General features: G+C 38.1%; 1 protein-coding gene across 3 annotated transcripts; it reads right to left on the reverse strand.

Annotated features, from left to right (window-relative positions):
- Window positions 1-1,602: 1,602 nt before the first annotated feature.
- LOC110681031 (serine hydroxymethyltransferase, mitochondrial-like) lies at window positions 1,603-20,191 on the reverse strand. Of its 3 annotated transcripts, none has more exons than XM_021856797.1 (3): window positions 19,839-20,191; window positions 17,758-18,198; window positions 1,603-1,942 (listed from the first exon to the last, which is right to left on the reverse strand). In XM_021856797.1, the coding sequence occupies exons 2-3, from the start codon at window positions 18,073-18,075 to the stop codon at window positions 1,739-1,741; spliced, it is 522 nt and encodes a 173-aa protein (XP_021712489.1). In that variant the 5' UTR covers window positions 18,076-18,198; window positions 19,839-20,191; the 3' UTR covers window positions 1,603-1,738. The 3 variants fall into 3 exon arrangements, with proteins under 3 accessions (XP_021712489.1, XP_021712490.1, XP_021712492.1); XM_021856798.1 differs by lacking the exon at window positions 19,839-20,191 and adding an exon at window positions 18,725-18,825; XM_021856800.1 differs by lacking the exon at window positions 19,839-20,191 and adding an exon at window positions 18,691-18,802.
- Window positions 20,192-21,500: the final 1,309 nt, after the last annotated feature.

The raw sequence follows: 21,500 nt of genomic DNA on the forward strand, positions 1-21,500 counted from the left end.
CTCATTTCAGCTGAATAAGCTGTTATTCAGCTACAAATGTTACCAGGGTGGTATCGGAGCCGAACTCATCAAGATGGGGCCGGGCAGGTTGGCCGCTTGTCTGCATCGGCTGATAGTCAGATTCTGGGAGACGGAACAAAAAAGGCGACCAACTGAGGTATGAAAACTATAGTGCAATCACTATTTAAACGCCGCCTACAAAGTGGTATCCCAGATTACCTTTCTTCGTCTATCACCTACGACCAGATCTTTTCCGTGCCCCACCCCGAAATACCGTGAGTACCAGGTCCCTACACGCTACCTGTTCATCGATTTCAAAGCGGCATACAATAGTATTGACCGTGTAGAGCTATGGAAAATCATGAACGACAACAGCTTTCCCGGGAAGCTCTCGAGATTGATTAAAACAACGATGGACGGTGTGCAAAACTGCGTGAAGATCTCGGGCGAACACTCTAGTTCGTTCGAGTCTCGGTGGGGACGTACGACAGGGCGATGGACTTTCGTGCCGGGCTGTTCAACATAGCGCTTGAAGGTGTCATGCGGAGAGCCGGACTTAACAGTCGAGGTACGATTTTCACGAGATCGGGCCAATTTGTTTGCTTCGCGGATTAGATGGATATTATTGGGAGAAAATATGAAACGGTGGCAGATTTGTTCATTCCGCCTGAAAGGCAACAAAGTTGGGCTGGTGGTGAATGCGACGAAAACAAAGAACATGCTGGTAGGCGTAACTGAGCGCGACAGGGCCCGCCTAGGAAGCAGTGTCACGATAGTCGGGGATACCTTCGAGGTGGTGGACGAGTGTTTACTATGGGCTCCAGAAGAAACTGCGGTCAAGATTCACCCCCCGCATCAAATGTACGACGTTCAAAACGCTCATAAGACCGATACTCCTCTACGGGCCATTAGACGTGGACTATGCTCGAGGAAGACTTGCAAGCTCTTGGGGTTTTCGAAACGCCGAGGGCTAAGGAGAGCGGTGTGTGGCGGCGAAAAATGAACCACGAGCTCGACCAACTCTAACGGCGAACCCAGTATCCTGAAGATGGCTAAAGCTGAAAGGATACGCTGAGCAGGGCATGTTGCAAGAATGCCGGACAACAGCCCTGTCAAGATGATGTTCGCTTTGAATACGGACGGAACAAGAAGACGTGGCGCGCAGAGAGCTAGGTGCATTGACCAGCTGCACCAGGACCTGGGGATTGTGAGTCGCAGTCGAGGTGGAGAGAGGCCGAGTGAATTGTCGAAATATTGTAGGCGAGGTTTTATCAAGTTAATTGATGTAGAACCAAAATAAATAAGTCACATAAAAGAACTACCGAAGTTTCTTCGAATCAATAGACAAAGCTATATGTGAAAACGTTTGGTAACTAAAGATACAAAAGGTAATAATATCCTGTACATGGATTCAGAAAGCTGGAAATGCTGGACAATTGATGTAGTAATAAGCGAAGTCTACGTCTACCTGAGGGCGGTGAAGTGTATGGTCCTCAAAGATTCCACGATCAATTTAAGGGTACAAAAAATGATCGAATCGGCATCGTCGAAGCGATTGCAAAAACTGCAAAACAGTCTATTTATTCCTTTGAATCCTTGCAACTGTGAAGCAATTTGTGTACCTGGTACTTCCATAACGTCATAAATCACTTCTTCAATTATTTATAAGGCACAGTCATAAATGAATTATTCTATTCGGGAACCGAAATTGAATTTCAACCATTCATTCATTAAAAACTCACCTCTGTCCGGGCAATCCCTCGGAGTACTTGTTGTGCAGGCACGATCCCAGGCACTGCAGCACCGAGAGGGAGGTGAAGTTCTCACTGGCGATCATCTCCAGTCCGTGCACCTGGCGTTTCTTCTCCTTCCGGATCAGGTCCATCAGCTCCGGGTCCGACTCCCAGAGGTTCTCGTGCAGCAGCTTGGCATTGCCGGACATCTGCGGGAGAGAAAAAGATCACGATCACAAAAGTTAGTCGATTTGTCACGGCGAATTCAGATAAGGGCAATTACATTTTTATGATTACATAGTGGCATCTTGATGGGGCTTAACTTTCTAATAAGGGTCGATCACTCTAACTAGTCACTTGATTTTAGAACGACGTTTTTCAAACTGAACCTTTCTCGTCAGTAGTTCGTAGCAGATTAAACGTGCTCCAGCGATGTGGGGTCGAACCTAGTATGGTTACTATCGGCGATCTGGAAGCCCCCGTCTGCCGATGTATTTGTTTGCATTCGCGTGATACTGATAGCAGGACACAGGCCCGTCGCACAGTGGCGGTCCTTCATACAAAGGTCGGACAAAAACCTCAAATACGTCTCAAAATGCTTGATAATGGTAATCTAATAATTATCTTGCATACCTGATATCATCCCGTTGGAAATAACAGTCAAATTGAAAATCCGATTTTCTTGTGAAATTGGTCCAAATAAAGTTTTTTCATCTAATCGTATAAAAAGGCTATTACAAACAATTTTTATTGATGTAATGCAGAAATTTGTGGATAAACCCAAACTAGAGATACAAATTTAACTTCCTTTTAGTAATTCCACTAAAGTTTCAAACGAATTATGACAGATAATATAGATTTGAATGATGAAATCGATAAATTATAATATAAAATGAAAATGGAATTTTCACCTCTAGGGGCAAAGAGGGCAAGAAAAACTATTGCACGTTTTGAAAGTATGGATGATTAGCTGCTTCATAGTGAGTGACTCATTTTTCCGAAACACTTCACATAAAACGTACGAAGTTTTGAAAATTTAAGAAAATTTTTGGAGAAAGATTATTTGAAACTTTTTTTGCTACAAATAACAACTTGATATGTTAAAATTAATATAATTATAGCCAAAACTAAGGCTTATAACTACGCTTTCAAATGGAACCTATTGAGCCTCAATCGGTTATGATTTCGTTGAGATACAGCTGTTTGAAGTTTGCTAGGTGAATCATAGTTGATGATTTTCGAGCAGTCCAACTTAGCTGACTTTCCCACACTAACGATGCTGCCAAAAATCGAAAACAGAACAGATCAATATCAAATTTTGAGAAATTGTCGCTCAATAGTAAAGAAGTCTATAAAAATATTGACGAGTGATTTTGAGAACATGAATTTTTGAGGTTTTGTCCGGCCATGCGCCACTGTGCGTCGTCTTCATTGATCACTTTCCATTAAATATTTTTTATTTTCTACTAACGCCACGTTGGTCTAGAAAATATCAACGATGGACGTGGAATGCTGCTTCGTTGGGGTGCCATGAGCATTCGTTGGCGGTGGCAATGAGATAGGTTCCAAAAATAATACGCGATAAGTTTTTCTAGTATGAGGTTTGAGGTACAATCAACTAGAATACTAGTTACCATAACTAGTTTTTGTACAGTTGAAAGGGTAGAAACGAAGGCTCATTATGCAGTTTACTTGTTATCAGCATACCAAGGCGAAAGGGCTTCAATGTTATGATGTTTATTATTTTACAATAACACGGAATACTACTGTATTAAACTAGTAGCCAAGCAATGATCTTCGTCTATCACTGTTGTTATGCGGGTATGCGTCAAAGGATTGAATAAATATAATAAATGTACAGAAAACTGAATCAAAAGCTATTTGTTTTGTACTGCATATAGCGAAAACATGTTTTTACCAGAGTTTTCCTTGAAAGTTGTAGTCTTGAATTTGAATAATATTTTGCTGTAGAAACTTTGGGATATTGTAGCTAAATATTGAATATCAATGATAATGGACGTTATTTCTGGGAATAAAATGGAGAACATAATTATTTTGGAGTGTTTCTTAACCATTTCAGAGGCGCGTCCCAAATGTCTCGCGGCCCATTGAAAAGAGTGACTCTAAGCTTTTTCATTGAAGACACTGTAAATTTTAGGTGAATTTAAAGATAACTTGAAGATATAGTCGACTACACATACAGTAATACCTCGATACAACGTAACCTCGATATAACGTAACCTGTTTATAACATAACTCGTTATAACGTAACTCGTTATAACGTAATTTTTACCTCGACATAACGTAACTTTTTTTACTCCCAGTTATTTTTCCTATTTTCATTAAAAACATGATTTATGAACTACAATAAATATTCTTCAAGATTCAAACTACAACAAATACCGTATCAAAGCAATGCAAGGGTTTACTATAACTGAATACAGTCATAAATCGATATCGAGTGTTATAGCTCACTCACTCAATGTTAAAACAAACATTTTGTCACTGCTGTACATTTGTATGCATCATTCTTCTTTATTTTTGTTTTGTTACATTTACGCTGCCACTGGAACCAAGATTGCTAATCACTTCATTTTTCATGAAAACTTTAATTATTATTGATTTAGACTTAGGGTAACGTATATAATTTGGACATGCATATAATTTGTACAGGCTGGTCGTTCTATACTTATTTACAACGAGATGATGAGCAATTTATGTACGGAAAATCATGTATTGCATTACTAATACACTATGCTACTTATTAATGATGGCCATTTTCATAACAATTACAATTTGGCTTCAAAAATATCAAAATTGTAAATTGTATCAACAGAACATCTGTGAAATCTACGAATGCAAGAGGATGTACATTTCAAGAACATACATTAAACGCAAGAATAGCGCTCAGAATTGGCATTCATAAAAAGTTTAAAGGTGGCAATATGATAAAATATATCTAAAATTGAAGCTAAGTTCATCTAAAATCTTAACATGAGTATATAAGGCATAAATCAGGTGGTGTCCAAATTAGATTACGGTTTTTGTTCAGTTGATATAATTTGGTCATCTGATGAAACGCACTGGAATGTTGCATGCATGCATACTTGCAGGCGTATTTCGTGGATCTGATGATATTTGCTTGCATTAAATGAAATTATTGATTATCACTATTGTACACATCCAATAAGCGAACAAATGCGTAAGTCACATGTAAACTCTTAAAACATTATGATATGACTGTATTTTTAAGAAACCATTGAAAAGATATTGAGATAACGCCCCTGTCTATATTATATTCACATGAGGGTGTCCAAAATGTATATTTGATGTCCGAAATGTATAACAGACAGGCCGCTAAAAAGCGCTATTTTGGCAGCTAATGCTACAGTTTGTAAGCTTTTTCTCCCCAGAAACTCAAATTACAATGAGACATGAAGCATATAAGTATCATAACGTAATAAAATATTAGTATCTAAGGCAGTTAATCGATCGCCGTTTCCAGACATATCCTTAGCCTGTCCAAAATACATAATTTACCCTAGCTTTCAAAAAAAACAAGATCAAACTCAAATTTGTAAATTTAGTTATTGCTTTAGAAATTCTTACGGATATTCTTCAAATGATTTCTCCAAGAATTCGTTATTTCTCCTGGATTTTTTCTATGGATTCTAGTTGAAGAATCATTCGGAGGATGCCTCCAGAGACTCCTCCGATAATTTCTTCGCGGACTCATCTTAAACTCTTCTAATATTCATGTGTAAAACTTATAACATTTCCTTAAAACAATTCCAACAGGCATCTCTCAGAAATTCCACTAATTAATATCAGGAAGGTATTCACGATTTAAAACCTTCGAGATTTTCTTCTCAAATGAAACCAGATTTTTTTTTTCAAATCGATTTCAGAGATTCGTCCAAGAGATTCTAGGAACATTTGATCAATATTGTCTTAACGAATATCCGTCTAAATTATTCCTTCAACTTCAAATATTTCTTTATAAATTTCTACAGAATATGTCCAAAAACTGTTTCCAAAGAATTCCAGATTCTAGGATTAATCTTGATGTTATCGTCTATAAATTTGCTTGTGTTTTTTTTCTTTTCATTACAAAAATATATTCAGGGATTCGTTCAAAAACTGAACAAGTTCCTCAGATTCCCATAGAACTCTCCTAGAATACTGCCGATAATCCAACCACAAATACTTTTCCATAGAAAATCCCTCAATGATAGTTTTAGTTTTTAAAGGAGTTTTCTAGTGATTTCTTCATGAATTCTGAATAAAAAATTTCGAAGAATTACAAAAGGATTTGTTTTAAGAGTTTTACCATGAGCTTAAACAAACAAAATGGAACAAAATTCTCGAAGTTCCGTAATTGCCTGCTAGAATTGTTCATAGACTTTTTTAAGAATCTTTGAAAGATCTTACTTATTAAATTCCACAGCGCAACAAAAATGACATTTTTGCGTATCTCAAGAATCAAATTATGTGTCTTTAGTAGATTTGGGGTTGCTGAATCTGATACTGTTTTCAGAAATTTTCCAGCACGTTACAATTTTTAGCTACAGGTCGTCAAAGTTGTATAAAACATTGGTTTCGTTGATGTTTACTTAAAATTTGAAATGTATTTTATCAAACTTTTTTGTGATCTTATCCACCAAGCATGTAAAAGAGGACGTAAACTTTCGTTTTAGATATATTTTGGTTGAAATTTCACGATTAAATTTAGATTAAACCGATTTTTTCAACATGCTTGCAGTCTCCATACAAAATGCTTCGTTACTCTTATATGGCAAAATACTATACTTTTCTAAACCATCAAAAAATAACTTTTCCGCATGAAAAGTATTATGAACTTTGATGATAAGTATTGTTATACACATAAAGTTTGAATTCTGTGGCAAATTAAGCAAATAAATTTTCTTTACAAGCTGGCAAACTTGCATGCAAGTTGGCTGAAATAGTCATTTTTTTGCATTTTCAACACCTAATAACTCAAAAACTAGACGTGCTATGATAATTATGTAAACGGCAATGGATTCAGCAACCCTTAATTAAGTAAATAGAGGTATTTTGATGCTGGAGACAAAAACGTGCTCCACAGTGTTCTTTAGGAATTGCACAGGTGAACCCACCTAAGGTTGAAAGCTTCTATAATACAGTATGGCCCATAAAAAAATGCGAAAATCGTCATATCATGTTATATGGTAGTTTTTACATAGAAAATGTGAATGAAACATAAATATTATTCATTACTTGTATTTTTTAATCTATTTAGACTCAGTTTTTCGTTTTGGACTTGATTTTTATCTGTTACTTTCACCTTACCAGAGAGGAATTGGAAGCATACCTTCAAATTTTATCATGCGGACGTCGAGTTCAATATCTGTGTGATGAAAGCTTCTAAAACATCAACGATGGCGTGAGATTCTTCACAGGCCTTGTCTCCAGCATACGCCCATATAAAATGATAAAATTGGTACATACCTGGGTGATTGGAGACTTAAAAATATTTTCGAAAAAACGGCTCATTTTGGAGAGCTTATATTGAACCTTCATATAAGTGTGATAAGCGGCTCCGTTTTGCTCAAATCCTATGAGCTAGTATTGATATAAGTTGTCTCTAACCGAGGGAACAAATTTCATCCTCAAAAATCTGTTATAGGCCTCCGAATTTATTTTTTATTCAACCTTAACAAAAATAAAGGCATATCAAACCTACAAGACGCAAATGCCCTCAAAACTATGTCCCTGGCAAAATATTTTATTGTGATCATGAAAAACACGTTCTCTAAGAACTCCTCCATCCTCTGATACCAAACAAACTAAAATTTTGAACAATAAAGTTTGATTTTTGAAGGTGGAAAGTTTATCACCAGAGTATACGACAATCAGACGCTGTTTCTAGCTTTGGGCGGACAAAACCTTTGAACTTCTTTGCTTTACTACATTATTTAGGACACTAAGAAAAATATGACAAAAATTGTCCTGGATAGCGAAGATGTGTCAGAATATACTATCAGAATATAATAATCAGAAATTACATTCACTATCAAAAACAATGAAAACAACGCTTGTGGATGCTATATTCACGTTCAATCAATTTTCGCTTTTTTTTTATTGGCCATACTGTAAAAAAATCAATTCTTTTAGAATTTCTCCAAGTTTTCAAAGATGTCTCCAATGATTTTTCCTGAATACATGTCTCTAAGGATTACTGCAATAGAGACGTAAAAATAGAAAAATGAAAATGAGAAGAAAAATATACAAAAATAAACATGGAAAAATATCGAAAAATTTAGAGGTTGTTTCCGAGATACGACCGCCAAGTTGACGTTGGATAACGTTAGCTTTTAGCTTCTTTTATTTCCTGGTTTGAGACCGTTACGAACTTATGAAAAGTTTGTATTGCTAAAAATGTAATCAATTTTAACACTTTTTGACGTATTATGGTATAAAAAAATGTGTAAGAAAGACTGAAAACAACTTCTAGGTCAATTGAGTCCTAAAATTTTTAATGAATTCTCGTTCTTATTCAATAATACGAAAGAGCATGTTCTTGCAACTACTTTAGCAAGTTTTCCCGCTCAAATAACGGCTATATCATTTTTTAACTTCAATTTTAAAAATGGTTCCAAATATCAACCTTGACACTTGTGATCTTGTTTGACATTCACTTTTTCGACAAAAATGCCACAGGGCATATAGTTTTATCACTGGGGTTGTTCCTATCTGACATTTCGTAAGGGACACGGAAAACAAAATATACCCAAAATTCGAGTTTACACCAAAGGGTGTGACAAAATCTCAAAAATCATAAAAAAAATGTTTTTTGTACTTAAACCAACGAAAATCATTTAAAAATAGAGTAAACATGTGTTTCTGCCCTAAACTTAAGCGTTTGGTAATAAAATTGAGACAGGGCTTTAGGACCCTATTATATAAATTTAAGACCCATTTTCTCATGAAACAATACATGTTGAACGGAATTTGGAAAACAAAATATTTTGCTTCGATATAACGTAACCTCGATATAACGTAACAAAAATAAAAATCGAGTTACGTTATATCGAGGTATTACTGTAGTTAAATTTGCTATATTATACATTATTCGTGCATTATTCATGATTGCGTTCTAAGAGCCGTAAGGTAGCCGTAGCTCATTGTTTCTGAGCAAATTAATTAAGAAACATCCAAACTATTATCACTGGGAGAGCAGTGGTTGAATTCTGAGAAAATGGAGAGTATCTCTCACTTATCGCTCTCTGTAACAATCATGATCCGCAACACATCATGAGAGTCTGCTTATCGTCTACTGCTACATCTCTGATTATATCAGGGGGATTACAGTGCATGATAAAACCCATCTAAACAAGTTCCAAAACTGGAAGGCAATAGGATGTTCGGGGATTGTTTATCATGCTAGTAAATTAAAACACCGACCCCCTATGGTGGATGAGCGAGAAATGGTTTTATTATCGCTTTCTCTCTTTAGGGCTTTTCTTCGCTGATGCTATTTATCGAGCTTGTTACACCTTGCGAAACATTGCCGATCATTGACCGATGCGATGTTTTACTTCTGCTTCGAAATCAATTGAAAACGAATTCAGGTTGTCGACTCGATTTTGAAAATAAAATTCCATGACTTTCCTTGACTTTCCTGTCGTTTTCCAGATAAATTTCAGACCACTGAATTGGTTAATTTGAACCGAAACAAGTATGATTTGTACAAGAAGATACATATCCGACAATTTTCATGATATATAGTTTATGTTATAGGTTGTATGAATAACCTGGACAAATGCTTTTACTTTACTGAGATATACCTGTCAGATAACATTCTTGAGCGTTTATTCAAGTTGATACCGTATAGTACCCATATTTTGCGCGCTTCTAATTTCGCTCACTGACATTTTAAAAATGTTTAGCGAAAGAAATTTTTGTAGGCTAGTATTTTGAAAAAATCTACTTCATTTAGACATGGTTACATAACATATAGTCCAAAATGTATCAACAGATATGGATAAAATGGCAGTGAGCGAAATTAGGAGCGTGCACGCAATATGGTAGCATCACGATAATTCATATGAACAAATGTGTTCTCGGCTAGTGAACTACCACAGATAGAATTTCACAAATTTTAGGCATAAACGACAATTTTGGACACATTCCTGATCATAACTAATTAAAACTATTAACTTAACGATCACCCACCATGTTTTTTTTAGTGGAAGAAAGTTTTACTGAATTTTGGCTATTTCTTCTTCCCAGAAATAAATGTAGCTATTGCCAAAGAACTTGCTTGGAGAATTGTTTCAAGGAATTCCACAAAGATTTCTCAAAAATTCCTTTTGAAATTCTTAACATATTTTTCCAGCTATTCCTTCAATACTTCTCAATGAACTTTTTTATTATTTCCCCTAGATAGGGTGTTTTATGTATTTTGGACAGAGCGTTACGCGTATATAATTTGGCCACCTCTATTTGATTTTGCCGTAAATGGCCAAATTATATACGCGTAACGGTCTGTCCAAATTACTTTGATCACCCTACTCCTACATGGAGATGATTCTCTAAGAACTATTAGAGAATTTCGGATTCCGCTATGAATTACGCCTAGGTTTCCTCCCCGAAGAATTCTTCTATGAGTATCTCCAAGTAATCTCACAAAATGTCAATAGATTATCAAGCAGATTATTTCAAATAATATTCCTGAAGTTCTGCTTTTTTCCTTACAGAACTCGATCAGTTCTGCGGTGACTTCAAAACAGGTATTTTTATGATTTTATCCAGGAATCTAATTAAAAATTAATTCAGGTACCTGACCAAAACTTTCTTGTGGATATTACTTAAAATATGTCTTTGAGAATTCATATACTGAATTTTTATGCGTTCTTCTCCAAAACTATTGTTGAGAAATTCTTCAAGAGTTTAGGCAGACATTCTTCTAGAAATTTATCGAGAAAATCCTTCATAAATATCTTCACGAATTCATCCAGTAGCTTTATCAGGAATTTCGTTCAAATTTTTCTAAGGATATCTCCAGGAATAAGTCTAGACTACGCCAGGGATTTCTTTAGAGTGTTTCCAATTATTCTAACAGAAAGTTATCGAGAATGCTTGTTAAAGGTTTCCTGGAATTTCATAAAGGATTATTTCAGAAATTTATTAAGATTTTTTTCCATGGACTTCCATAAAAGTTATTAAAAACACTTCTTTATATTTATATCCGTGTTAAAACTTTTTTTTCGAATTGTGACCAGGAAAATCTCTATGAAATCTAAAGAAATAATTCAAAAGTTAATTCCTTCACAGCTCCTTTCAGGCATCTCTAAGAAAGAATCTCTAAGTCTCTAAGAAAGTACTGGAGAAATATATGATGAACTGCTTCAGGAGAAAACTCTGCATAAAGGATTTTTGAAGGATTTTGAAGGTCTTTGAGGATTCTCTCGATGCAATGCTGGAATAATTATTAGAAATAAATACCAAATGAAACTCTGAAGAATATTTAGCATGATTTTGTAGGATTAATCGCAGGCTGTACTGTAATAGTTTCTGCAGCATTTCTTGGTGGAAACCCCGAATGAGCGTTTAATGTTTTTTTTATGTTTATAATAGATTTTTTGGTTTAATTTCTGGGGGAATCGGTGTAGGAATTTTTGAAGTAATCCCTGTGGAAATGACAAAGGTATTAAAAAATCGACGTAGAAACTTCCGGCGGAATTCTAGTAGCGTTTCTTGGAAGTACCTGTCTATAAATGAAGTTCTAAAATCCCGGAAAAGATTTGTCAGAAGAGTTCCTGGTGGAATCTCCGAAATTGCTTCAGGGGTAACATCTGGATAAATCTGCCGAAAAAATACTGAGAGCATCCCTGGAGAGAATTTAGGAAGAATTTTCCCTGGAAGGAATCTCTATGACGATTATTGGAGGTATTGGCGTTTTACTGCTGACAAATTTCCTGGGGCAAATAATCTTACACTAGTTCTGCGGACATTTAATTTTTGATTACTCATCTTGCTTACCGTATTGATAAAATTTTCCCAATTACATTCAAGATTAACGATTTTTTACAGAAATTATCATGAAATTCTCTAGATTCCTCAGTTGATGATTTTTTTTATGAATCCTAGAAGGGTTCCCTGAGGAAATCACCGGAGGAATTGCTAGACGAATCCTCAAAGGAATTTCTGGAATTTTCCATAGTAATTCTTGTAAAAATCACTAGTATCTGAAGTATCTGGAACTTTTAAAGAAATCATTGGCAGAATTTCTGTAGGGAGCCCGGAAGTTTCCTGTAATATTCTATGAATACGCCGAGAAATTCTTGATTAAACTACCGGGAAAACCTCGCGGACAATTTCCGGTGCAATCCCTGCAGTAATCTCTGATGGATTCGTAAGCAGCCAAAAGCTCGTAAAGACTCACCGTATAATGTTTTTCTATTTCTGGATGAAAAATAATACATTTTGATCAATTTATAAATAAATTTAAAATTATTCATTCTTCCATTAGGCTTTTCTTAGCCTTGTGGAACACATAAATGTCAATTTATATTTATAAGAGAACATCATAAAGGACATATTTCAAGAGAACATAGGTACAGTGCTGTTCTGAATAATAGCAGCGGATGTCTGTTTTGTTTGGATGTTCCATACAAAATGCTCAACTTTGGCATGTTCTAATTTTGTTCTATGATCATATCATGTAGAACATATTTGGATATTCAATTTTGTAACCATAAAATTTCAAATTTTTAAAGACCCTGTCGGAAAGTGAGATACTAGGTGAAATTGTTCGGAATAATAACAGTTAAATGGCACGGTAAATGGCTGGGCAATGCGTATTATTGGTACTTCGCGTACCTGCAGGAATAAAATAGATCCTTTAGATGTGGTCCTTAGTCTCTTGCCCAGCAACTCCTATCTCTATCTCCTCGTGGTACCCCGCCCAGTACCACGAGGAGATAGGGAGGAACCTTGGGGAAGATCAGGTAACCAACCTCGGTGGGAACTTTGGTAGTATGCTGGCAGGGAAGGGGGGAGGGGGTGTTCGCGTTTGCTTTTGCTTCTGCAAACCTAGAGCGTCTGTATTTCATGTTAGGAGCGGCTCAAAACAGCATCTGTTCCCCATGTCAGGGGCGGCTGATCAACGTCCGAGTGCCACAGAAGGACTCTAAGCTGAACTGCGCACTATGGTCCCCCGAACATTTAGGGGGAATGGTCCTCCGGAAATCTAGGGGGTTGGTGTCAGGCCCTGCACGCCAGCCGTAAAAACAATCAAGCAACGAACAATCAACGAGAGAATACGAACCGGGACAATCGGCGAAGACAACAGCGACGTAAAGGGACTAGCGATTGGAAGCTCGGTACGTAGAACTGTAAATCTCTCAACTTCATCGGGAGCACATGCATACTCGCCGACGTGCTGAAGGACCGCGGATTCGGCATCGTAGCGTTGCAGGAACTGTGTTGGAAGCAATCAATGGTACGAACGTTTAGAGGTAACCATACCATCTACCAGAGCTGCGGCAACACACACGAGCTGGGAACAGCTTTTATAGTGATGGGTGATATGCAGAGGCGCATGATCGGGTGGTGGCCGATCAATGAGAGAATGTGCAAGTTGAGGCTCAAAAGCCGGTTCTTCAACTTCAGCATAATAAACGTGCACAGACATCACTCCGGAATTACTGATGATGATAAAGACGCTTTTTACGCGCAATTCGAACGTGAGTACGACAGCTTCCCAAGCCACGTCAAAATCGTCATAGGAGATCTAAACGCTCAGGTTGGCCAGGAGGAGGAATTCAGACCGACTATTGTAAAGTTCAGCGCCCACCGGCTGACGAACGAAAACGGCTTACGACTAATTGATTTCGCAGCCTCCAATAATACGGCCATTCGTAGCACCTGGAAGTAGGTGCACAGCCTTCCATACCGATACACCTGGAGTTCACCGCAGCAGACATAATTACAAATCGACCACGTTCTGATTGATGGACGGCACTTTTCCGACAATCTCGACGTCAGGACCTATCGTGGCGCTAACATCGACTCTGACCACTATCTGCTGATGGTTAAACTGCGCCCAAAACTCTCCGTCGTTAGCAATGTACGGTACCGACGGCCGCATACGCGCAGCCCCTCGAGGCTACATTACCGGAAGAGGGTGAGCTGGATGAAGCCCCTCTTGAGGACTGCTGAAGAACAGTGAAGGCAGCCATCAAGCTGAGAGCAACGTCGGGTACGTGGGACGGAGTCGACGAGGAATGTAGGCAGATTCTGGAGGAGAAGAATGCAGCGCGGGCGGTCAAACTGCAGAAAGGGACCCGACAGAACGTGGAACGTTATAGACGGAAACGGCAACAGCAGACCCGCCTCTTTCGGGAGAAAAAACTCCAACTGGAGGAGACGGAGTGCGAGGAGATGGAACAGCTGTGCCGGTCTCGAATAACACGTAAGTTCTATCAGAAGCTCAACGCATCCCGCAACGGCTTCGTGCCGCGACCCGAGATGCGCAGGGATAAGGATGGGAGCATCTTGACGGACGAGCGTGAGGTGATCGAAAGGTGGAAGCAGCACTTCGATGAACATCTGAATGGCGCTGAGAACACAGGCAATGAAGGAAGGGACAACGAAGGAAACGCCTTCGTCAGTACTGCGGACGATGGAAACCAACCAGCCCCCACTTTGAGGGAGGTTAAGGATGCCCTTCATAAGCTCAAGAACAATAAAGCTGCTGGTAAGGATGGTATCGGAGCTGAACTCATAAAGATGGGTCCGGAGAGGCTGGCCATTTGTCTGCACCGGCTGATAGGCACAATCTGAGAAACAGAACAGCTACCGGAGGAATGGAAGGAAGGGGTAATGTGCCCCATCTACAAGAAAGACGACAAGTTAGATTGTGAGAACTTTCGAGCGATCACCATTCTAAATGCGGCCTACAAAGTATTATCCCAGATCATCTTCCGTCGTCTGTCACCTGTAGTAAACGAGTTCGTGGGAAGTTATCAAACCGGCTTCGTTGACGGCCGATCGACAATGATGTATACAATAATTTCTAAAAATCTATGAATGTTAGTTATACCATTTCAATGAAAATATGGACCAATAATAATACACACAAATTTGTATAAGACTGTTTCCATCTAATGTTTCATTCTAAAGTTCAAAATACATCTTTCTGCGTAAAACTTCTTTCTGAACCATAGGGCAATGATAAGCGTCTTCGCTGGATGGTGCGATCTCAACCGACTACTCGTCAATCCAGCAAAGTGCGCCGTAATCACTTTTTCATGGAAGAAACAGCTGATAATCTTCGGGTATGAAATTTTTGATACGCCCATCGAACGAGTACAATGCGTTAAGGATTTGGGTAATTTAAGAGCTTTAACCGTTGTCAATACTATGAATGGGAGGACTGATTGCGAAGCTCCTAGTTTTTGACGTTGGATAACGTCGTACGGCAACATACTGGGGTACAACTTCGAAAAACGTAAAATCGCTCGCGTCACGAAAAGTGGTTAGATTTTGATTGTTAATAACTTACTAACGCCCGCAGAGATTTTCAAGATTCTTGCACCAATCGATTGAAAATCTTTCTACGAATCTACTCCAATAATGAAAACTATTGATTCCCATAACTAAACTATTGAAAAATTGGTAAATATCGAGGCATGTTTTATATTCCATAGAAAAGCTCATTTTTCTTGCTGTTATAAGGTTTTGACGTTTTGAAGTTTTGAAGTGGTACCGTCAATTCGGGTAAAAATGGTCATTTCATGGTTTTCCTTGACTGTTTTCAAAAATGTTGAAAATGCCAAACAACTGAATGCAGGAAAACAAGTACGACGGTCAGCCTCTTTGGCTCATGTGCCAAAATTTTCTAACAAATGTGTTTTTAGTGCTAAAATTCATCCTTTAATTAAAAAATTGGGGAATCCCATTTCTGGGTGAAATTGATCACTTGTCAATGCGAGTATAGTTATTTTTTTGAAATGACTCTACATAATGGATATGAGCTCCCTGAATCCTAATATGCTCGCTAATTTCTTAATAATGCAATATGGTGCAGAACCACTTGGGCACTTCCATGATTCTTTGGCATGGGGGGTTTTTCTTGGCCGAATTATCTTAAACTTTGCAATAAGAAGCGCATTAGTACGACGCATATTTTGGCCAAAAACAAGCACTCTAGCTTTCAAAAAACCCCACTGCCGAAATGAATCAAAAGTGCCAAGAATGGGGTCCGGCTCCCTATTTAAAGAAATGATGAATAGTTGATTTCAAGAATTGCAATTAAAACGCCTAAATGTAGGCAGTTTCCTGAGGAAATCCCTGATATCTAATGAAAATTTAATTATTTCAACCGTATGAGCTAATTGGTACGAGTTTAGAAGATGAAAGCGGGCTCGGGGATTTATTTGAAGCATCCTTACAAACATTACTTACTTTGTATAATGCCGTTGTCGTCGTCGCTACCTACATGTAAATGCATGCTAGAGCGATCAGAGTATCAACGTGTTCAACATTAGGCTCAAAGAGCTAACACTCATCAGTAACAGCTTTGTTGATGTTATGATTTGGTGAGAAATTGTCGATCGTATCGAAATACGCACGCAGAGAAGACTGCAAAATGCTACCGCCGCCGGACCCGAGCGACGGGAACCTAGGTCGAACTTGGTTTGCCATTTATCTCCGTTGAAAACTAATCAACCAAAATTAAAATTGATAAATAAATAAATAAATTAATCAATCAATAGTAATAGATAAAATGTCTCTGGTTGTAACTCTTTTACGTAGAATTCATTGTTGTGACCCTGAAAAGGGCCGTTTTGTTTGAAATTGTGCTGCATTTCAATTTTAGCACGTTCTCCACGGACACGACAAGCCAGCTGGATGTCCTTTGGCATGATGCTGACACGCTTGGCGTGGATCGCGCAGCGGTTGGTATCCTCAAACAAACCGACCAGTTAGGCCACTCGCTTTCTGCAGGACCATGAAGACCGAGCTCTGGAATCGCAGATTTTCCTCTACATTTCCCTGGATACCACGACGAAGCAGAAAAAGTTCTTCATGATACAGAACTTCTTCGAGTATCAAAAGGAGATCATGCCAATCATCGTGACTGGCAACTTTAACATCGATTTGAACAAAGAGGAGAACATGGAGCACGCGTACTTCATGGAGAAGTACCTCAACCTCAAACTGACTTCGGAACCCACTAAAGTAACCAATCTTAGTGGATCATGCGTGGACCTAACGTTCGACCGGAATATTTGTTTAGGAAGCGAGAGTTACCGCTCATGCTTCTTCTTCCATTGACCGATTCTATCGGCGTTGAAGTGTTAACCGAACCAACCAAATAATAACAGACAATGACCTATTATGGAGGTCAGAATTGAATTGCAGCAAATAGTATGAAAATAGATTGGATTGCATAAGTTCGTGACGGTATCAAGCCAGGAAATAGAAGAAGCTAACGTTACCCAACGTCAACTTGGCGGTTGTATCTCGGAAACAACCTCTTACTTTTTTCTTATCGAACATTAATATGCGATATTCGCAAGAGCTTGTCGTCGTGCACAATAGTTTTAAGTGCGCGAACAATCAAATTTAAATTACATTTTATTTAATATGTTATAAGTACCTCCACTACTGGAGCGCTTCCCCTGCGCTGCTGAAGAACCGCACTGCATGACCTTCAGCCAATCCAAATGGCTTTGTTATAGGATAAAATTCAAGGACTCTTGAATCCAATTACGCATAGATTTTGTTCGCAGAATCACGTCCATTCCATTTCTCCAATTCAATGTAGTTAACCTGAGTTTCGGACTATTCGTCACCGAGCTCATCGAGTCTATATGGTCTATATGATACATTTCCTTATCAGTGAATTAGCATCAATCAACAAGGGTCAAGCCAGAAGCTATTTTGCACGTGTTTCTCATACTAAAACCACCATCGAATAAGAAAACTAGAAGCCCAATTATGATCCGATTTAGAAATGTAGCGCACTTACCTTTGTGGCTTTCGGAAGGCTGACACCGTTGAGGACACCGGACACAGAACAGATAGACCGCTTCGTATCGGAAAAGGATCGATTCTTCAGGGACGATGGAAGCGTTGACTGTGGCGATGGCGCGCAGGATGGTGAAATCGTCGTCGTTCCAAAGTGCCTCGTTCCGGAGATGATTGCAGTGGTAGTGGTGCTGGATCCACTTACTGCTGGACGCTGATGTTGATGTTTATCCAGACGCAGACGCAAGCCGATCATCGCAGGTGCCCCATGAGAGCGAGCGAGAGGTGCCACTCCGGCACGTACGATATTGGCCGACATTCTTTCTTTGGTGGTGTTTGGTTGAGGGCTTTAAATATTGCACTTTCGATGAGGATATCTCACGCAAACCAACGCGAACAACACTGTTTTGAGATCGTTTCAGGCTCAGGTTTTTTGCGAGAACTAAACCATTCAACAGATAATAATGATGTTATGATTATCGAGCACTCTTCAAGGAACAACTTCAACTCCGGCAGGACCGCGCGGATATACAGTCAGTGACAAAAGTTATTAACCAATTAGAGTTTTCCCATACAACATGCTTGGGACTCTGTATCACAGCTTCTGGAACTCTGTAATAGGCTGAAATCGGAATGACAAACTACAAATAACCTGAAATTTTGTCTATAATAATTTCATTATTATTTTTTTAAATGGGTTAAAGTAAGTAATTAAGATATTTTTGATTTAATTGGAAAACGGTAAGTAGTTAGTTGTCGGATTGTTCGGCAAAGTTTTTCACTTTTAGAAGTTATGCAAATAAGCAGAACACGCCAACCACACAATAGACAGAATTTCAGGTTGTTTGTAGTTCAGCCTTCAGCCTATTCCAGAAAAAATCCCCCCAGCTGAATCTGGGCATTTTGTATGAGAAAACAACATTTGGTTACTAACTTTTGTCACTGACTGTACTTTCTACTAAACTAACTCAAATCGAACTGCTCAGCTGCCAGTGCCAGTTTGGAAAGAAAATGAAACTGAAAGCAAACGCTCCTCCGAGTCCCGTTCCTGGATGATTTCTGTTATCAACCATTTCAAGCCTAATTTTTCAAATCGGCGTATCTAACATTTGGAAGGATTCGAGAAAAATGCGATGCAATATATTGTACAGCATTTTAAATCCTGTTTAAAATGTTTTGCATTTTTCTATTGCTGTGTCTTCTATAAGTTGAAAAAAAGAACACCGTTTCTAACCACTATTAAACAATTCCGATTTGTTTTGAATTAGATGGAAAAACTTGTGAAATTATCGAATAAACCCTTTTGCTTTGTGCTGCTCACATACACCATGATGATTCGTCGATATCATACCTTGCTTGATACATACACCTTGCTTGATGCGTCGGTTTGACAGTTCATTTTTCACATGCGTCACGTCATATACACCAGTATTGTTTTGAAGTTGCACATACACCGGTTTGCAAATTCCCATAAAACATAATAAAGTTTGTTCTATTCGTCAGTTTCTACGTTCAACTACAACGAATATTGAATGTTTCCAATTTCAACTCGACTAACAGGAGCACCGGACGGAGCCGTGAGTAACAAAAGTAAATGGAGAACAGTTCTTGTGAAAAAATTGGTGAGAAATTTGTCTAAAACCGAATACTGATGATGTTCCACATCAGTTTGCCGACCCGTCAGCTTACTGCAGCTGTGAAAATCCGAATCTCTCGATTTCCATCATGTTTAGTAATTCGAAAACAGTATGACGTATCTGCTGATAAAAATTTTATGTTTTGATTCTGCATATAGGTCGCTTTGCTATGAGCATATGTACGGTGTATGTGCTAGCATGAAAAATGTTGACAGTTGAGTCGCTTTGCAATGGTAGGGTGTATGTAGCCAAATTAAAAACACTGAGTAAAGTGCACATAGGGCAGAATTGCAATTTATTTCAAAAAATCAAAAAAAATGTTTTAGGATTACTTTTTTGGACTCAATATGTAGATAATGCGTTTGTCAAGCCCATGCAAAGCAAATCTCGATTTGTTTATTTTTGCAGTTACGTCGGAATGAAGAATTATGCTTGATTTACATACATTTCGTCGAGCGATAACCTCTCGCAGCATCCCATTAAAAATTCTTCGGGTTCAGGTTCTCGAACCTATCGGGCCGAAAAACACACGGCACGGTACGGGATGCTGATCTGTTCCACACAGATATTTGCCTTTTGGAAATATGTACCATCCGCAGGACGACGTCATCGATGTTGATTATTTGGTCACTTTCAAGTTTCTTATCAACGAAATTATCTGCACAGCAAATACAACTATCGTCGAACACAACTTATGAACACTTTTCGACCGAAAGTTACTCACGATTCAAAGGAAAATCAACAAAAAAGTTTAGCGGTTTGTTTTGCCTTTAATCACGAAATCGTCTTGTTTACAACATTTTATGTGCGAAAATAGTCCACTCACACAAGTAAAAAAGCATGCCGGTTCACAGGTCTTTGGTCGATTGGATAAACAAATCCGTTTTTTTTTTTTCTTTGGATTGTCGTACTCGACAGGCTAAGACCATTGGTTGGTCCATCTCGCCACAACAAATCCGTTTGAAAACGTTATGTTTTGACGTAAACGGCCCCACCCATTCACACCAAAAAAGGGATTTTTCCAAAAATTCATTCATGTCTGGCGGTTGTCTAGTCGGCAAAGTATATAACCGGCTCGGTTGCTTTGACGAAGATACTACTACCACGTGATTATGCCGTGGTATATACCATATACCTCACTGAACAAAATCGCCCGCCTTGAATTGAATGATTTTTGCCTCATCTGAGCCCCATGCATATTTTCAGACACGATCAGGATGATTTTCATCTTTGTCAAAATCATTTGTTTACAAATCACACTGGATGAAAATCATCCGATCTTGGAATGACTTCATTCGTTCCAAAAGATGTTCAATATTGAATGATTATCATACATAGATGTAAACAACCCAGTTCCATCCTTTTCATATTTTCAAGAAATTAAAGTTGAAAGTAAACAATTTCCAAACAATAATGGTTTTGTATGCTTAACTACATGCGTGCATTTAAGCATCATGATATTTTAGTTTTTTATTAATCATTATCAGAAGTATTCCCTTGTGCAATGCAATTTCAGATTTGCAGGAACTGGTGTCTCCTCAAAGCGTGGTCCGCAGTAAACATGTCGTGATCCATGATTTATGCACCAACATCACAGGGAAGAGCACGTTGTTGTTGTTGGTATTCTTGAAAATACTAAACAGATGCTAGAAATATCGATAAATATTGGTAATTTTACACTTACCTATGAAATACACGAAAAAATACCCAAAGCCACGTTGCTGAAGCCATATTTGTTTATTGTTTACAAAGATAATTTGACATCTACGATCATTATCTTTCCACACGGCAACTCAGACAATAATTGAATGATTTTTGTTTTGGTACATAGGATAAGATAAAATCCGTCAAAAGTAGTATGTTTTCCATTTGTGCCACCTTAATTCAATTATCTAGTAATTTTCATACAGATGTGTACTAAAAGTCATCGTAGAATTGGATGATTTTTGTTCAATAGTTAGTAGTTGCATCATACTCTTATATTTTCATTCAAAATAGGGAATATTCAGGTTTGCAGCCTAGTGAATTATGAATCATTCAATAAAAGACAGGAGTTTTCTTTCAGTGTAACGGGAAATTGACATGTCTCGACTCTCGGCTCGGCTGA

The sequence above is a fragment of the Aedes aegypti genome, unplaced genomic scaffold (assembly GCF_002204515.2).
Source record: "Aedes aegypti strain LVP_AGWG unplaced genomic scaffold, AaegL5.0 Primary Assembly AGWG_AaegL5_hic_scaff_253_PBJ_arrow, whole genome shotgun sequence".
Lineage (NCBI taxonomy): Eukaryota > Metazoa > Arthropoda > Insecta > Diptera > Culicidae > Aedes > Aedes aegypti.

What these genes read in the sequence shown, in the direction of transcription:
- LOC110681031 (XM_021856797.1), bottom strand. Translation starts at nt 18,075, where the DNA reads ATGTCGGCCAATATCGTACGTGCCGGAGTGGCACCTCTCGCTCGCTCT. An exon ending in GCCTTCCGAAAGCCACAAAG is followed by an intron (nt 1,943 to 17,757) that starts GTAAGTGCGCTA and finishes TCTCTCCCGCAG; the next exon opens with ATGTCCGGCAATGCCAAGCT.